The sequence below is a fragment of the Trichechus manatus genome, unplaced genomic scaffold (genome assembly GCF_000243295.1).
Source record: "Trichechus manatus latirostris isolate Lorelei unplaced genomic scaffold, TriManLat1.0 scaffold00148, whole genome shotgun sequence".
Lineage (NCBI taxonomy): Eukaryota > Metazoa > Chordata > Mammalia > Sirenia > Trichechidae > Trichechus > Trichechus manatus.
Genome location: NW_004444084.1, coordinates 3,258,967 through 3,277,116, shown reverse-complemented (window position 1 = coordinate 3,277,116; position 18,150 = coordinate 3,258,967). Strand labels below are relative to the sequence as shown.

The 18,150-nt window shown below is 38.0% G+C and overlaps 1 protein-coding gene across 2 annotated transcripts in view; it reads right to left on the bottom strand.

Annotated features, from left to right (window-relative positions):
- TRPC6 (transient receptor potential cation channel subfamily C member 6) overlaps positions 1 to 256 on the bottom strand; it is a 140,230-nt gene extending 139,974 nt beyond the window's left edge. Inside the window, exon 1 of one of the 2 annotated variants that reach the window (XM_004385868.1) lies at positions 32 to 256. In XM_004385868.1, the coding sequence (XP_004385925.1) occupies positions 32 to 192 (161 nt within the window). In that variant the 5' untranslated portion in view covers positions 193 to 256. The remainder of the gene's footprint in view (positions 1 to 31) is intronic. The other variant, XM_023740129.1, reaches the window with a different exon arrangement.
- Positions 257 to 18,150: the final 17,894 nt, after the last annotated feature.

Sequence of the window (18,150 nt, the reverse complement as noted above, 5' to 3'; positions counted from 1 at the left end):
CGCGCCGCCCGCCCGCGGAGCCCGCACTTACAAGCAAGGGTAGTAGTCACAGGGGGGCTGCGAGCAGCCGTCGTCTCCCAGCTCCGAGTCCATGAGCAGATAGTCCTGGCTCTCGTTGCGCCGCGCCCCGGCCCCGGCCGCGGCGGGGAGAGAGCCTCCCCTCCGGGGCCCGAACGCCGGGCTCTGGTTCATGGTGGGAACGCGGGACTGGCCTGGGTCCCGTTCTCAGGGGAGGAGCCTCCGCAGTTCCAGCCGGAATCCGGCGATGGGGGTCTGGCGCGGAGGGTCCTCTCGCCCGCTGTACTGGCCCGGGGCAGACGGATGCCCAGGGGACGAGATTCAGCAGGGGGTGGGGACGCCCGGCGGTCTGGGCTCCGCAAGTGGCTCCCCCGCTGCCCGGGAAGAAGCCACCACTTAGGGGGCGGAACAGGAGCTTTAACCAGAGCGTGTAAGGCCGAGGGGACCCAGCGAGGAGGCGGCCACTGCTCTCCACCGAGAGCACAGGCGGGGCCGCGGGTGACAACGGAGCCTGAGAGGGAAACGGAGCTGAAGAGTTACTATGTCAACCGAGACTCTCCAGCCTCTGCTCCCGCCTTCTTCCCCCGCATCCTCCGTCATGAACCCCACCTTTAAAGGGATCGGAACGGCGTTCTAGACAGCAGCCAAAGCCTGTCCTGTAGCCGCAACTTTCAAGACCGGGATGAACATAAACTAGGAGGGGCCAGACACTCTTTTGGGTTTTACTGCTTCCAGAGTCTGCCTATGTAGAACACGACGCAAACTGAGAACTTTCTAGGAAGCTTCACTTAAGTAAGACTCTTGAAGACCCAAGGAAATCTTTTTTTTTTTTTTTAAACAAGGGACAGACAGAAGCGTCTCCTAATTTTCTCCAGACTGATTTCATTTCTAAGGGCATTTTCTCCCCCGTTCCCAACCCCCAAAGTTATTATAACCCTTCATTTAAAAAGGAACAACGTTCTTCATCTGCCCAGATTTTCCCAGTTCCTGAGCAAACCAACAAAAATAGGCAAGAATTTTCCAATGATACCGATAAAGAGTATCCATGTCAGAGAAAAACTTTCCTTCCATTACTGTTTCTGATGGCATGAATGCTACAAGTATTTCTCTTCAAGATGCTTCCCACGTTTCCAAATTATTCGCAATTTTAAAGCTTAGATTTAAATTCTGATGAATCTGCCTATACGTGAGAACTAAAAATTTCTCAACAAGGATGAATCAGTATCAGTAGTAATGTTGGTGCCCCCAAGCAGTAGTCAATTAGGAATCCATTCATTCATTCGTCAAATATTTAATGATGCCAACTGGGTGTCAAGCACTGTTTTAGAATTCAGAGGTGAACAAGCTAGATAAGGCACCTGTCTACCCCCATGGAGCTTTCGTAGAAAAGAGGGAGACAGAGATTAAATAGGAAAATAAGGAAAGTATCAGACAGAGACAAAAGCTACAATGAAAATAAAACAAGTGGGTGTGATGGTTAGCTGGCAAGGAATACTTCAGACTAGGTGATCTTTATGGAGACACTAGTCAAGTGAGGGCATACATGACAGGAGCCAATCATGAAAACATCTGGAGCCTTTTGCAATTGCATGAAAGAAAGCCAGACAGGCTGAAATCCTGTCAGTAAAGATACCTTTGCTGCCCATGAACAGGTGGACAATGAAATGGATATTGGAAGTGTGAGCAAAAGCAATTAAAATAGAGGGAAAAAGAGGTCACAACCTTTGCCTTCTACAAATTTAGAAAAGCTTTTCCTTTTGCTGGTACACTAAGAACTGAAGTTATGAGAGGGCAGAAGCCATTATATCCCCAAGACCTAGTTCTGTATCTAGCACAGGTATGTGGAATGAATGAATGGATGGGTGAAAAATGAATGGGAAAAAATAAGACAACATTCTTAGCCAGCAAGCAAACATTTACCCTGAGAAACTAACCTTGATCTTTCTGAAATCTGTTATTCCTGATTTAAGATTGTCTTTTTCTTATCTCTCAACAGTCAAAGCCATGACTGAAAATTTGTATTATTTCCTGGTAATTATACATAGCAATAAGATATTCTGCTTGAAAGCCACTTGTTTATTGCAATTGCTATCTATATGTATTCAACAGCTTTGATGCTTGAAGGAATTAGTTAATAAATATTTAATTTAAATAGATAATCTGTTTCAAGACACCAAACACGGGAAACAATTTAGTGGGGAAACTAATATTCAAATGTTTTCTACTGTGAGTTAAAGCAAATTATAAAACACTGATGGTGTTAATTGAAGTGTTAGACTTTAACTTAAAAACAAAAATTGAGAGAGAATTTATTTTGTTGTTATTATAATTGGGCTGTTTCTGCCTTTCTTTATAACACTGTTTTTCATTCTCAGGTAACAACCTTCATACTGAGAAAAAAATATTACTCTAAACTTATAATGTGATGTCTACCTATCATTTTGCAAGAGAAGACTTTTTTTTTTTTTTTCTATTATTTGAAGCATAGTTAAGACCGGACCAGTAAATCCCAGGAGTATTTATAGAGGCCCCAGGAGAGTGAAGGTGATTCTGAAAGAGCTTATAATATGACGAAGTGGAAAGAGCATTGGATTGGAAGTCTGAAAACCTGCATTCTGGTTCCAGTCACTCCCGTAGCTGAAGCTGTGTGATTTCAGAGAGGACATTTAATTCCACTTTGCCTCAATTTGCTCATCAGTACGCTTATATATAATTATTGAGGACTCCTCAATCGCTAACTTTCTACCTTCTGTACTTATGTATGTGGTTTTCTCTCTTCAATTACTTTGCAAGCACAGTGAAACAAGAAACAAAATGAGACAACTTCCCCAACAATTAATATATTTTTGAATCAAGTACAGAAACGTTGAGTGGCTCTGGAGTAATGAAGAAAGTTGGATGAGTGAAGAAGTTATAGCTCTCACAACATTAAAATTACAATGCAATTTTATGTTATGGAAATTTATGCAGTATGTTTGTGGTATTAAAATAAAAAAGAACTCCGAGAAGTGAGAATGAGGGTGGACTGTGTATCTTTATGTGTGGAGGAAGGAATGGCACTAAAGAAGAATCATATACCCATCTGTACAGTTCTAGTTATTATTTAATTGTTTAACAAAAACTGTATTGCTATTATAACAGTATTTTGAGTAAAATTAGTAAAGAAAAAGGCTTGACTTCTAGAATATCTCAGGCTAGGATCCCAAGGCAGAAGAAAAAGAAATTGCTACTGGCATCAGGAGCCAAAGGTTGAAAACCCATTGTTCAATGCTTAATGACTCGAGAATACGCTAAGGAGCTTCAGGAATTACATGAAAGACTTAGGGCAGCTGCAGTTTATGGAATACTATTGCTGATGGGGAATCACAGATGTAGAAGCTGTTCTGCCAGAAGCTACAAATAATAGTTTTGTCACAAATATATCTGGATAATTTAAAGCGCGGAAGCCCTCAGCCCTGACTCCTCAAGCCTGTAGAATCCACAGGGGGAAAACAAAAACACCTTAAAAGTTTCAGATTCTTTGTAAATTCTGGCTTGAGTGAAATAAGAACAGTTGCTACTAGATGTTTAAACCTCCATTTTCTAGTTTTTGAAGTAAAGGGATTAGAATAATTAAATTTGATGTTTCTTTTGCAGCTAGAAGTTTGTTATTAAATATTAAAAATATATGAAAAATTAAAATAACTAAGAGACTATGTTAATATTTGCTTTAATTCTAGCTTAATATGAACCCCAAAACCAAACCCACTGCTGTCAAGTTGATTCCAACTCCTGGTGACCCTGTAGGACATAGTAGAACCTTCCCATTGGGTTACCAAGGCTATAAATCTTTACAGAAGCAGACTACCACATCTTTCTCCCACGGAACAGCCGGTAGGTTCAAAGTGCTGACCTTTTGGTTAGCAGCCAAGTGCTTAATGGCACCATCAGGGTTCCTTCTGCTTAATATAAAAACCAAACCCAATGTCGTCGAGTTGATTCCAACTCATAGCGACCCTACAGAACAAAGATGTTGCTGTTAGGTGCCATTGAGTTGGTTCCAACTTATAACGACCCTATGTCATACAGAACGAAACACTGCCCAGTCCTGCCCCATGCTTGCAATCGTTGTTATGCTTGAGTCCACTGTTGCAGCCACTAAGTCAATCCATCTCGTTGAGAGTCTTCCTCTTTTTCACTGACCCTGTACTGTACCAAGCTTGATATCCTTCTCCAGAGACTGATCTTTCCTGACAACATGTCCAAAGTATGTAAGATGTAGTCTCACCCTCCTTGCTTCCAAGGAGCATTCTGGTTGTACTTCTTCCAAGACAGATTTGTTTGTTCTTTTGGCAGTCAGTGGTATATTCAATATTCTTCACCAACACCACAATTCAAGGGCATCAGTTCTTCTTCGTTCTTCCTTATTCATTGTCCAGCTTTTGCATACATATGATGTGATTGAAAATACCATGGCTTGGGTCAGGCGCACGTTAGTCTTCAAGGTGACATCTTTGCTTTTCAACACTTTAAACAGGTCTTTTGCAGCAGATTTGCCCAAGGCAATGCAGCCTTTGATTTCTTGACTGGTGATTCCAGGGGTGTTGATTGTGGATCCAAGTAAAATGAAATCCTTGACAACTTCAATCTTTTCTCCGTTTATCATGCTGTTGCTTGTTGGTCCAGTTGTGAGGATTTTTGTTTTCTTTATGTTGAGGTGTAATCCATACTGAAGACTGTGGCCTTTAAACTTCCTGAGTAAGAGCTTCAAGTCCTCTTCATTTTCAGCAAGCAAGGTTTTGTCATCTGCATAACACCGGTTGTTAACGAGTCTTCCTCCAATCCTGATGCCCTGTTCTTCATATTATCTAGGTTCTCGGATTATTTGCACAGCATACAGACTGAATAGGTATGGTGAAAGAATGCAACCCTGATGCACCCCTTTCCTGACTTTAAACCACGCAGTATCCCCTTGTTCTGTCCGAACAACTGCCTCTTTATCTATGTACAGGTTCCTCAGGAGCATGATTAAGTGTTCTGGAATTCCCATTCTTCACAATGTGATCCATAATTTGTTAATGTCCACACAGTCGAATGCCTTAGCATAGTCAATAAAACACAGGTAAACATCTTTCTGGTATTCTCTGCTTTCAGCCAGGATCCATCTGACATCAGTAATGATATCCCTGGTTCCGCGTCTTCTGAATCCAGCCTGAATTTCTGGCAGTTCCCTGTCGATATACTGCCGCAGCCACTTTTGAATGATCTTAAGCAAAATTTTACTTTAGTGTGATATTAATGATATTGTTTGATAATTTCCACATTTCTTGGTAATAGGCATAAATATGGATCTCTTCCAGTTGGTTGGCCAGGTAGCTGACTTCCAAATTTCTTGGCATAGATGAGTGAGCACTTCAGCCCTGCTTCTGTTTGTTGAAACATCTCAGCTGACATTCCATCAATTCCTGGAGCCTTGTTTTTCTCCAATGCTTTCAGCGCAGCTTGGACTTCTTCCTTCAGTACCATTGGTTCCTGATCATATCCTACCTCTTGAAATGGTTGAACGTCGACCAATTCTTTTTGGTATAATGACTCTCTGTATTCCCTCCATCTTCTTTTGATGTTTCCTGTGTCGTTTAATATTTTCCCCATAGAATCCTTCACTATTGCAACTCGAGGCTTGAATTTTTTCTTCAGTTCTTCCAGCTTGAGAAATGCCAAGCACGTTCTTCCCTTTTGGTTTTCTATCTCCAGCTCTTTGCACGTGTCATTATAATACTTTGTCTTCTTGAGCTTCCCTTTGAAATCTTCTGTTCATTCCGTTTACTTCATCATTTCTTCCTTTAGGACAGAGTAGAACTGCTCCATAGGATTTCCAAGGAGTGGTTGGTGGATTCGAACTGCCAACATTTTGGTTAGCAGCTGAGCTCTTAACCACTGTGCCACCAGGGCTCCTCTAGCTTAATATACATATCCAAAATTCTAAAACATTATCATATGGGTATTTTGCAAGTCCTGTCAGTTAACATGCTTTCACTTATAACAAGTCATGTTGGAATAAATTAATTTCTCCTTTGATAGAGTTATTAGAATGCTTTCAGTACACTATTTTCCAAGGGCATCATGTGATATATTTGTTAGCAAGATAGTAAAATACGGACTGGGTAGCATAGGAGTGATTCATAAATAGAAAGCTATTGGGAAGACTGCTGATTTATGGATCAGTATCACCTAGGTAGGAAGCCCTGGTGACACAACGATTAAGTGCTTAAGCACTCTGCTGCTAACCGAAAGATTGGCGGTTTGAACCCACCCAGTGGCTCTGCAGGAGAAAGACCTGGTGATCTGCTCCCATAAAGATTGCAGCTTAGAAAACATTATGGGAACAACCAAAGCACAATTAAAGAGAATAATGACACATTATGAAAAATGTAACTAATGTCACTGAATAATTTGTGTGGAAATTGTCAAATGGGAACTTGCTGTGTAAACTTTACCAAAAACACAATAAAATATTATTAAACAAAAAAAACCTTATAGGGCAGTTTTACTCCATCACATGGGGTGGCTATTAGTCAAAGTAACTCCACAGCACCTAACAACAATATCACCTAGGTTTAGTAAACAGAGACATTTCAAGAATGGACTGGACTGCTTTATAGGTAGGCTGTTTCCCATCACTGGACATGGTCAAATGCAGGCTAGACCAGAATCTTTCAATGTGTTATAAAATAAATTAATATATCTATATATCTGTGGCAAATTAAATGGCCACCAGGTCTTTTTTTAAAAAAAAAATTCTATAATTCAAAATTTAATCACCATCTCCATAGATCTAATTCAAGATTTTTAATGATATACTATTAAAATTGAGAGATATGAAATGTGTGCAGAATGGTGTTAGATTATAAATGTAAACATAGAAAATCCAGTGGTTTTCCTACATACTAGCAATAGACAGTCAAAATATGACAAAAGCTACAAAATATAAAATAAATAGAAATAAATTTTAAAAAAGAATTGCAAAAATCATATACAAATATTGAAAAATTAATTCTACAACCCAGCACCATTATGAAATCTGACCAGAAAAAAAAAAGTTGAACTAAATCTATTCAGGTGCTGGAGCATATACAGGAAATACAGGGACAGAGGAATATGTTAACTGACAGCACATACAGACAACACAGAATGGAGACCCTCTACAGATCAACTGACCTGATGGGTGAACAATCAAGGCATAAAAAAGCTGGGACTAGGCAGCACTGCTCTAGATTAAGGAAAATCAAGAGACATAACTACCAATGTCATGAGTGGACCTTGTTTCCTGATTAGAACAAACCATCTGTAAACACATGTTTAGAAACTATTGGGGACATTTAATTAGGGAGTTAGTTTTAATTTCATTAGGTGATAATATAAGAAAATATCCATGTGTTTTAGACAGTGGTATGCTGGTAGATGTTTAACAACCAGCTTTCCAGGGTTGGGGTGGGGGATGGGGGAAAGCCATGGTTTGTAGCGTTTGCCAATTTCCACGGTGTAAATATTCATGGCTGATTTCAAGCTACCAACTTGGCATCACTGAACACAAAGTTGGGAAGAGATGTGCATAGTCAGGTCTTGGCAGCCGGAACCGGTAGGCTCCAGCACACCCCAGGTTTTACAGATGTATGCTGAAGTATATATAGGAGATACGACAAAAATACATGGAATGTGTTTTAAAATAATTCAGTAAAGAAAATAACAACAACAAAATAACAGATGAAGCAATATTGATAATTGTTGACTCTGGGTGACGCATATATGAGGGGGTATTACGTTAAGGAGACCTCGTGGCACAGTAAGGAGCCTGGTGGCACAGAGGTTAAGTGCTTAGTTGCTAACTGAAAGGTCAACGGTTCGAACCCACTAGGCACTCCATGGAGAAAGATGTGGCAGTCAGCTTCCGTAAAGATTACAGCCTTGGAAACCCTATGGGGCAGTTCTACTCTGTCCTATAGGGTCACCATGAGTTGAAATTGACTCGACAGCAATGGGTTTGGGTTTTGTTTTGTTTTGGGTTATATTATTACTTTTTTCTATTGTGTATATTTGAACATTTTCCGAATAAAAGTTTTTAAACCAAAAAAAAAAAAAAAGAATTGTAAGATCTATATAAAGAAATGGAGCCATCGTAGTGTAGTGGTTAAGAGATTGACTGCTAACCAAAAGGTTGGCAGTTCCAACCCACCAGCCACTCCTTGGAAACCCTATGGGGCAGTTCTACTTTGTCCTATAGGGTAAATATGAGTTGAAATGGACTCAACAGCAATGGGTTTGGGCTTTTTTTTTTTGGTTCATACTATTATAAAGCTTTACTAAGATCTAGTTGGAAAATGAGTCAAAGGCTTACATCAAACTGCACAATACATTTTATTGATAGTTTAGTTAGACTTGCGTTAATTTTATAGAATAATTCGGGTAGAATTTACTATTATCAATATTGTTTTCCCATCTAGAGACAGATTTTTCTCTATTGTTTATTTTTTCTAAGAATAAATGTGACAAAAACAAGAAAATCCAACAAAAGAAAAGCAATGATGGAGACTTGCTGTATAAAATATTAAATGACTTAATAAAGCCACAATAAATAAAATAGGTTGGTACTTACAAAATAGAGATATGAAAAGAATAGAATAGAATGTTTAGTAAAAGACTTCAGAATATAAAATATTTGATGATGTGATAAAGAACACATCTTAATTCAGTAGGAGAAATTAAGGAATATCAAATAAATGGAATTGGCTAAGAGGTTTCTATCTCATATCTTTGCTAAAATAAATATAATGCACTAAGAAGTTACATGTAATTAAAGAAACCATAAAACCTACTATAGAGAAATACAGGTGATATATAATATTCAGGTGGATAAAGCCATTCTAAGCATTCACCAAGAGCTGAAACAACAAAGGAAAAGCTTTATAGAATTGACTAATAAAGGCAAAAACTTATATATGTCAAAATAATTATATAAATTTTAAATTGTAATCTGGGAAAACTATCTGCAATACTCTTTAAAGATAACAATTTCTTCTTAACTTAGGGAGAAGTCTTACAGGTCAACAAGAAAAAGTTCAATACAATGACAAAACACGAACAGAGAACATGATTAGACAATTCAAAACATACGTAATAGACTAGGTAGTTTGTACTAATCTCCCACCTTAGACAACTAAAATAAATGTGACTACATTTTTTAAAATCCTTTTAAAAGTATCACAATCCTAAAAGATACTGAGAAAGTGCCAGTCAAAATCAGAGGCACACTATTACTCAGAGTTGAACCAAGCTCACCCACCCAAGCCACTTTATCCCTGGAGTCCTTCAAAGACGAGTCAGCCAAAAGTTAGAGCTTTACTGTAAGCATACACCCAGAGTTGTGGAAAGGATCAGAGTATCATGTCCACCAAAACCCAAACCAAACCCGTTGCTGTCGAGTTGACCCTATAGGACAGAGTAGAACTGCCCCATAGGGTTTCTAAGGAGTGACTGGTAGATTCGAACTGCCAACCTTTTGGTTAGCAGCCGAGTACTTAACCACTGCCCACCACTGGGAACTGATGAACCATTCCCTTTTTGGCCTCTGTCCCTACACAGTGCACCCAGATGAACTAAATGAGTCATCTGGGTCGCACAGGAACTGTCTAGTTCTTCGAGGCCCATAGTCACCCAGAAGAAAAAAGTTAAAATCCTTTCTGGATGGAGAAAATATCATCTGAGGCTTCAAATTATTTCTGTAAGTTATTTGAAAAATAAAATTCGAATTATTGAATTTTATATAATAATCAAAAGTAATAAAGTCCGTGATGAAACAAGATAATATAATCAAGAACAAACAAAAGCACTTGACAGGAATGAAACTTTAAGGGCTCCAAATACTGGAATTGACTTGCACAACCTGAAAATAATTATCCTTCCTATGTTCATGGAGATTAAGTCATGTTTTAAAATTGCAGCAACATCGATACTATAAATAGTGACCTTGAAGATGGAAAAACAGAACTAAAATAAAGTTCAATAAGGCAAAACTAAAACTAAGAATTCAACGAATGAGTTAAAAAATATATTGGACACAATTGGATAAAAAATTAGTAAACCCAAAAAATGAAAAAATATCATCCAGAGTGAAGCATAAAAAAAACAAAAACAAAAATGCCATCGACTTGATTGTGACTCAGAGTGACCCTACAGGATAAAGTAGAACTTCCCCATAATGCTTCCAAGGAGCGGCTGCTGGATGCAAATTGCCAACATTTGGTTAGCAGCCAAGCTCTAGTTGTTGTTGCTAGGTGCCGTAGAGTCAATTCTGACTCATAACGACCCTGGGTATTACAGAACGAAACACTGCTTGGTCCTGCGTCATGCTCACAATCATTGTTATGCTTGAGCCTACTGTGTCAATCCATCTTGTTGAGGGTCTTCCTTTTTTTCGCTGACCCTGCCCTTTACCTTCTCCAGGGACTGATCCCTCCTAACAACATGCCCAAAGTATGTAAGATGTAGTCGCGCCATCCTTGCTTCTAAGGAGTATTCTGGTTGTACTTCTTCCAAGGCAGATTTGTTCCTTCTTTTGGTAGTCCACGCTATATTCAATATTCTTCGCCAACACCATTCTTCTTCGGTCTTCCTTATTCATTGTCCAGCTTTTGCATGCATATGATGTGATTGAAAATACCATGGCTTGGGTCAGGCACACCTTAGTCTTCAAGGTGACATCTTTGCTTTTCAACACTTTAAACGGTCTTTTGCAGCAGATTTGCCTAATGCAATGCGTCCTTTGATTTCTTGACTGCTGCTTCCATGGGTATTGATTGTGGATCCAAGTGAAATGAAATCCTTGACAACGTCAATCTTTTTTCTATTTATCATGATGTTACTTATTGGTCCAGTTGTGAGGATTTTTGTTTTCTTTATGTTGAAGTGTAATCAGTACTGAAGGCTGTAGTCTTTGCTCTTCATCAGTAAGTGCTTCAAGTCCTCTTCACTTTCAGCAAGCAAGGTTGTGTCATCTGCATAACACGGGTTGTTAATGAGTCTTCCTCCAATCCTGATGCCCTGTTCTTCTTCATACAGTCCAGCTTCTTGGATTATTTACTCAGCATGCAAATTGAATAGGTATGGTGAAAGGATATAACCCCGGTGCACACCTTTCCTGACTTTAAACCACACAGTATACCCTTGTTCTGTCCGAACAACTGCCTCTTGATCTATGTACAGGTTCCCCAGGAGCACAATTAAGTGTTCTGGAATTCCCATTCTTCACAATGTCTGTCAGTTTGTCATACTGTGGGGGCTTGCGTGTTGCTGTGATACTAGAAACTATGCCAATCTCTTAGAGTGAAGCATAAACCAAAAAAAAAAAACAAACCAAACTTGTTGCCATCAAATCGATTCTGACACATAGACCCTATAGGACAGAGTAGAACTACCACATAGGGTTTCCAAGGAGCGGCTGGTGGATTTGAACTGCTGACCTTTTGGTTAATAGCCCAACACTTAACCACTGCGGAAGCATAGGAAGACATAAAAATGAGAAAAATAGATGAGAGGGTAAGAGGGTTCAGTAAGAAAGTCTAACAAATCTTTAAATGGAATTTCAGAATGAGAAGGCAGGAAGAATGGAGCAGAGTCAGTACTTGAAGAGATAATTAGCTGAGAATTTCTTAGAGCATACGGATGATTACAGTCCTTGGATTATATAAATCTGGTGAACCCCAAGAAGGAAAAATGAAAATAACTCCATACCTAGATGCATCATAGAGAAATGGCACAAAATCAAACAATTAGAAATCCGAAAAGCAGACAGAGCAAAGACAGATTATCAATAAAGGAACACTTGTTTGAAAATGAGGATTATGCTGTGGTTAAAAAAAAAAAAAACTAAAAATGTCAGAGGCTTAAAACAATAAATGTTGATTTGTTGCTCACACTAACTAGCTCTTCTGGGTTCCAACCAGTATCCAGGGATAGACAGACAGACAGGTAGATAGATAGATGATAGATGAATAAATCAATCAGTAGATCAGTCACAAAACTCAATAATGAAAACATAAAAACACTTTTTGCCATCGAGTTGATCCCATCTCACCACAGCCATACGTGTTACAAAGTAGACCTGTTGCATAGAAATTTCTTGGTTGTAATCTTAACAGAAGCAGATCACCAAGCTTTTCTTCTGTGGTACCAACTATCCTGATAAAATGTACTCAATATTTGCAAGGACACCTCACAAAAGAAGATATACAAATGGTCAGTAAGCAAAAAAAAAATTGCTCAATATCATTAGAGAAATTAAAATTAAAACCATATTGAGATACTACTATATGCCTATCAAAATGGCTAAAATTAAAAAGACTGACCACACAAAAATTTGGTGAGATTGTGGAAGAACTAGAACTCTCATTATTTTTAGTGAGAATGTAAAATGTTACAACCACTTTGATAAGAGGTCTGGCAGCATTTTCTTTAAAACTAAACTTAAACTTACCCTATGGCTCAGCCATTCTATTTGTAGGTATTTATTCAATATAAACAAAAATATGTTTAGCAAAAGCCTTGTATAAGACCGTTCATAGAAGCTTTTTTCATAACAGCTAAAACTTAAACCAGCCCAGGTGTCTGCCAGTAGAATAATGGGTAGACAAAATGTGCAATGAAATATTAGTCAGCAAGGAATGAATTACTGAAACACACAACATGGGTGAACCTCAACAACATTATTCTAAGTGACAGAACCTTACAACAGAAGAGAACGTAATGTTTGATTCCATTTTATGAAGTTCTAGCACAGATAAAAGTGATCTGTTGTTACTTCTGGGGGTTATGGGGAAAATCGTCTGGGAAGGGGCATGAGGAAAATTTCTAAACTGATGGCAATGTTCTATATCTTGATAGGGATTTGGGTTACACAGGTTTATGGATTTGTTAAAACTCATCAAACGCTCACTTAGGATTTGTGCATATCATTGTCGATAAAGTTTATCCTAAAAGAAAAAAATCTGTAAGCTATATTAAATTCTGTTGATAGGGAGCCGTACTAGTATCTACAATTTATTTTGAAATCCCTCAAAATATAAAGCTGGATTAATGGATGGATAGAGGGATGCATATATGGATAAAGATAATAAAGCAAGTTTAGTAAAATGTTTATGGTAGGATCTAGGTTGTAGGTGTACTGGTTTTCATTGTAAAATTCTGCCAATGTTTCTACATGTTCAAAAAATTGTATATTAAAATGTTGAAAAAAGGGTCAACACATGTTGGTTCTTTAGATGTTGCCAAACTCCCCTCCGTATGTTTCCTTTTTCATTTTGGATTCCCAACAGCAACATATGAGAGTACCTGTTTCCTCATAATTTCACCAAAGGAATGTGTCATCAGTCTTTAATTCTGGCAATGAGAAATCTCAATATGATTTTTAATTTGAATTTAATTTGAATTTCTCTTATTATGAGTAAAGGTGAACACTTTTTTCATATGTTTTCATAGGCTTAAGAATACACACATGCTTGATTTGTCTATTTATGTCCTTTGCCCTTTTTTCTATTGGGTTTTTGCTCTTTTTTTCTATCAGTTTTTAAGAGCTCTTTGTATATTAACTATATTAGCCATTAATCTGAGATATACATTGAAAATATTTTCTCACCGTTTATTATTTACTTTTGATTTTTCTTATTTTTTTCATGCAATATGATTTTTTAAAATTTAATGTCAAATTCATCAATCTTTTCTTTTATCAAATCTGGATTTTCAGTCATAGTTGGATTGCCTTTCCCTACAGCTAGATTGTGGGAGAATTTCTCCACATTTTCTTCTAGCACTTGCATCGGTTCACTTTTATATTTGTATATCTGGTCCATTTGTGGAGCTTATTCTCGTGTATACTTTAGATTCAATCTTATCTTTTTCAAAATTACTATCCACTTAACCCAGGAACATTTGTTAGAAACTTCACCTTTGGCCCAGTTGTCTTAGTTATCTAGTGCTGCTATAACAGAAATAGCACAAGTGGATGGTTTTAACAGAGAGGTTTATTTCCTTACAGTAAAGTAGGCTAAAAGTTCAAATTCAAGGTGTCAGCTCCAGGGGAAGGCTTTCTCTCTCTCGGCCTTCTCATCAAGTGTTCCCCTGGACTAGGAGCTTCTCTGCACAGGGACCCCAGGTCCAAAGGACTTGCTCTGCTCCTGGCACTGCTTTCTTGATGGTATGAGGTCCCCAACTCTCTGCTTGCTTCCCTTTCCTTTTATCTCTTACAAGAGATAAAAGGTGGTGCAGGCCACATCCCAGGGAAACTCCCTTTATATTGGATCAGGGATGTGACCTGAGTAGTAAGAGTGGTGTTACAATTCCACTCAAATCCTCTTTAACATAAAATTACAATCACAAAATGGAGGACAACCACACAACTGTGGGAATCACAGCCTAGCCAAATTGTTACACACATTTTTTGGGGGACACAGTTCAATCCATGACACCAGTGTTTTAAAATACCATGATAAATCAATCAGTCTATCAATCACATGTTAAGTTTCCATGTGTACTTGGAGCTGGAGCCCTGGTGGTGTAATGGTTAAGAACTTGGCTGTTAACCAAAAGGTCAACAGTTCAAATCCAGCAACCACTCCTTGGAAACCCTCTGGGGCAGTTCTACTCTGACCTATAGGGTCACTATGAGTTGGAATCAACTAGACAGTAACGAGTACTTGGGTGTACTTCTAAATTTGCTATTTTATTTCACTGGTATGTTTTTTAATTCATTTGTGGGTTCACTAATTATGGAAGATGTATAGTATATTTTCATATATTACAAATCTGGCCCTTTCTCTTAGCTTTTCTGTGTTTTTCTAGCTATTCTTATGTGCTTATTTTTCCCAATAAACTTTAGTATCAGCTTTTCTAACTCTAGAAAAAAATGCTTGTTGGTATTTTTATTGGGATCACGTTAAATTCATAAATTAAGCAAAAATGACATCTTTATTATGTTTAGTCATCCTATCCAAATACAAGTTATGCCTTTTTTAGCAAAATACAAAAGCACCAGAACCTGACACAAGTTGGGGAAAGAGTCAATGAAGTGAAGTGGGAAGTAGAAGTTGCTGAAAGACTCAATCATTAGTTAAAACTGTGTTTAAAAAGCACTGGAAGTGATATAAACATAGTTGGTATTGTTCTTTCCAGCTATCCTACACTGAGATAATCACAAACTGAGTGTTCATAAAAACCCACATGAAACGATAGACAGAATAGAGATATTTTTGGAGAACTTGAAGGAACTTTGAAGGAAAAACTTAAAATATACAGTGAGTAAGCAACATAAGCATGGCTGAACCATTAATAAACAATAATCAGTGTGCAAAGAAGAAAATGAAAGAAGTATCTTGACTCGAACAAAATGTATATATATTTAAAAATAAAACAGGAACATCTGGATTCACACACTCAATGTAAAATATTCTATGAAATCTAGAAATCAAAGAAATATTTAGGTGTTGAGAATGTGCTTGTTTGTGCAGCTGAATGTATTTGCCAATATTTATGCAGACAGTAAAAGGTTTATGGTTACAATATGAAAATTTAGTGTGCAATAAAATTCAGTTGGAGAGACAAGTAATAGATGCTCAGCAAAAGCTGGATTCTGAGAATCACTTTCAAGGAAGTGACTCAATATGTATTGCAGTCTTGTTCATACTACATAGATGCTTTCATAGTGGCTATTAATGGAATGACTAGATGTTGAAATAAAAAATGTACAGCAGGAGAAATAGCTTGCCTAACTGAAACTAAATTAGTCTAAGCTATTTTAGCCTGTGATTCTGCCCTAGCAGGCCCATGGGAATTGGAGGGAAATATGGATAGAGAAAATTTTGTTTTTTTCCCAGCTGAATGATACCGAGATAGTCCTAAAATACATTTTAAAAGGCTTTATGCTCCAAAGATAACTCAGTTTCTGTCAGTTACAGAGAAAATAGAAAGCTGGAAATTTTATTTTTATAACACAACATTTCCTCCAGTCAGCCCTCTCCAGTGTAACTACTGCCCCTTACTACTGGCCATGGAAATAAATAGGGATATGAAACCTATGAGTAAATTTAACATCTGTAAGTTAAATAAAGAATCTGGTTTTGTTCAGTTTAGGGGAAAAAAATCCTTTTTATTTTATTTGTATAGATATCTCTGATTACCCTCTCACATCCATATGCAGATCGTTCTCAATCCAACATTAACCAGTTGCTATTGAGTCGATTCCGACTCATGGCGACTCCATGTGTGTCAGAGTAGAACTATGCTCCATAGGGTTTTCAGTGGCTGATTTTTCAGGTGTTGTTAGTCAGGTCTCTCATTACTTGTTCAATATTAAAAAAAAAAAAAAAAAAGATCAGATTTATAAAGATACTAAGAATAAAAGGGAATAATAATGATAAACAAAAAAAAAAAAAAAAAAAAGTATTGAATTCCATCTAGTTCCTGGAACTGTTGGAGGCATGAAGAACACAACGGTGAACCATGTATACGGCACTGACTCTAAGACCTCAGGCTGCTTATTGACTTGTGGGAAAAACGAATGCACTGTGAGGGCACCTATGATAAGGGGAAATGCAAAGTGGTATGGGGGTACCTGGAATGGAAATTTAATTTGTTTTCGGCATCGAAGGAGACATCCATAGCATCTGACATCAGGAGACTGTTATCACTAGGAGTTGGGGAGAGTGGTCCAGGAGGAGAGAATAACCTGAACGTGAAAGTAGCATGAAAGTTTCAGAGACCCTCAAGAGCTTAGGATGGCTAGAAACGGAATTTGAAATAGGAAGTGGAGAGAGAGGAGGCTGCCTAACTCTCAGGGCAATCTAACTTCTTTTTTAGAAATATCTCCCTTTTCTTTCTGAAAATCTTGTCTCTTGCAAATGTTGTCCAAACTCAAAGCTTCTCTTGCTAGCTTTCTTCCTCATACCCTTCCACATGTGGTTCAGTTACTCTCTGTATCCTAAAATATAAGCAGTCTTTCAGAAACTTTCAGAAAACAGAGATACTTCTGTTTTCCACAAAATGTAGACAAACAGCCCATCCCCTCATCTCTTCGAGGTTAGTTCAATGTGAAGATAATAGATCCTCACTGCTTGCCCCTCTCAGTTATAGAAGATAACAGAGCATGCCCTACAAAATGCCCTTTCAAGATTTTCTTAGCCCAGAGCAATGGAGAGAACATTTCAATGTGTACGTGTATGAACGGCAAGGAGAACTCTATAAGGGGACTGGACTTGAGCTAACGCATCTCTGGATTCCTGGAATATTCTGCTGATATTCCCCTTCCTCACCTCTCCACCCCACACTCACATAATGTTTTTTCTAATCTGGGACAAATCCTCTGATTTGTGTCCCTGACACTATTTAACAAAGTCCTTGGCTGCGAAGTGAATAATGAATACCAGAGCCTAAGCAGCTGCTGTGAGTGTAGTAGGGTGGCGGTTCCCACTCTGGAGGGCGGAAGTATTCACTTTCTGGGAGGAAAATGGAGCAAAGAATGTTTTAGCATGGCAAAGTTCCAGAAAGCATCCACAAGTGAATTTTGTACAGGGGCTTAACTATTGGTGTGTTTTTTTCATCGTCTTCAGGGATCATGTCATGAAGCATTCTGTTTTAAAAACTACTGTGTCCCACTTCAACCAAGCATTTACCATGTTTTAACTCTCTTGTCGAGTCCAGTATTCAACCCCTGTGTGAGGATGACCTGGGAGCAAATGTCCACTGACTCCTAAGCAAAGGGAACCACATCGTATCAATGCATGAGTGCCTCTCTAGAACCTTCTTCATGATGAACTTTTCAGAGATTTGTTCTATTTCCTAAAATATATTTTCATTTCCTATTTATATTAGAAAATGTATGCAGACAGATAAAACACTAAAAATAAAAAATCATAATCCTACCATCCCAAAACAACCATTGTTAACATTTGATGTCTATTCTCCCAATGTTTTACCTTTCCATTTATATTTATATTTTCTTTTGCAAAAATGACATATTCTATAGATAATGTTTTGTATCCCGCTTTTTTCACCTAACAAGTGGTAAATGTCTCCACATGTAACATAAGTATTCTTCTATAATAATATTTC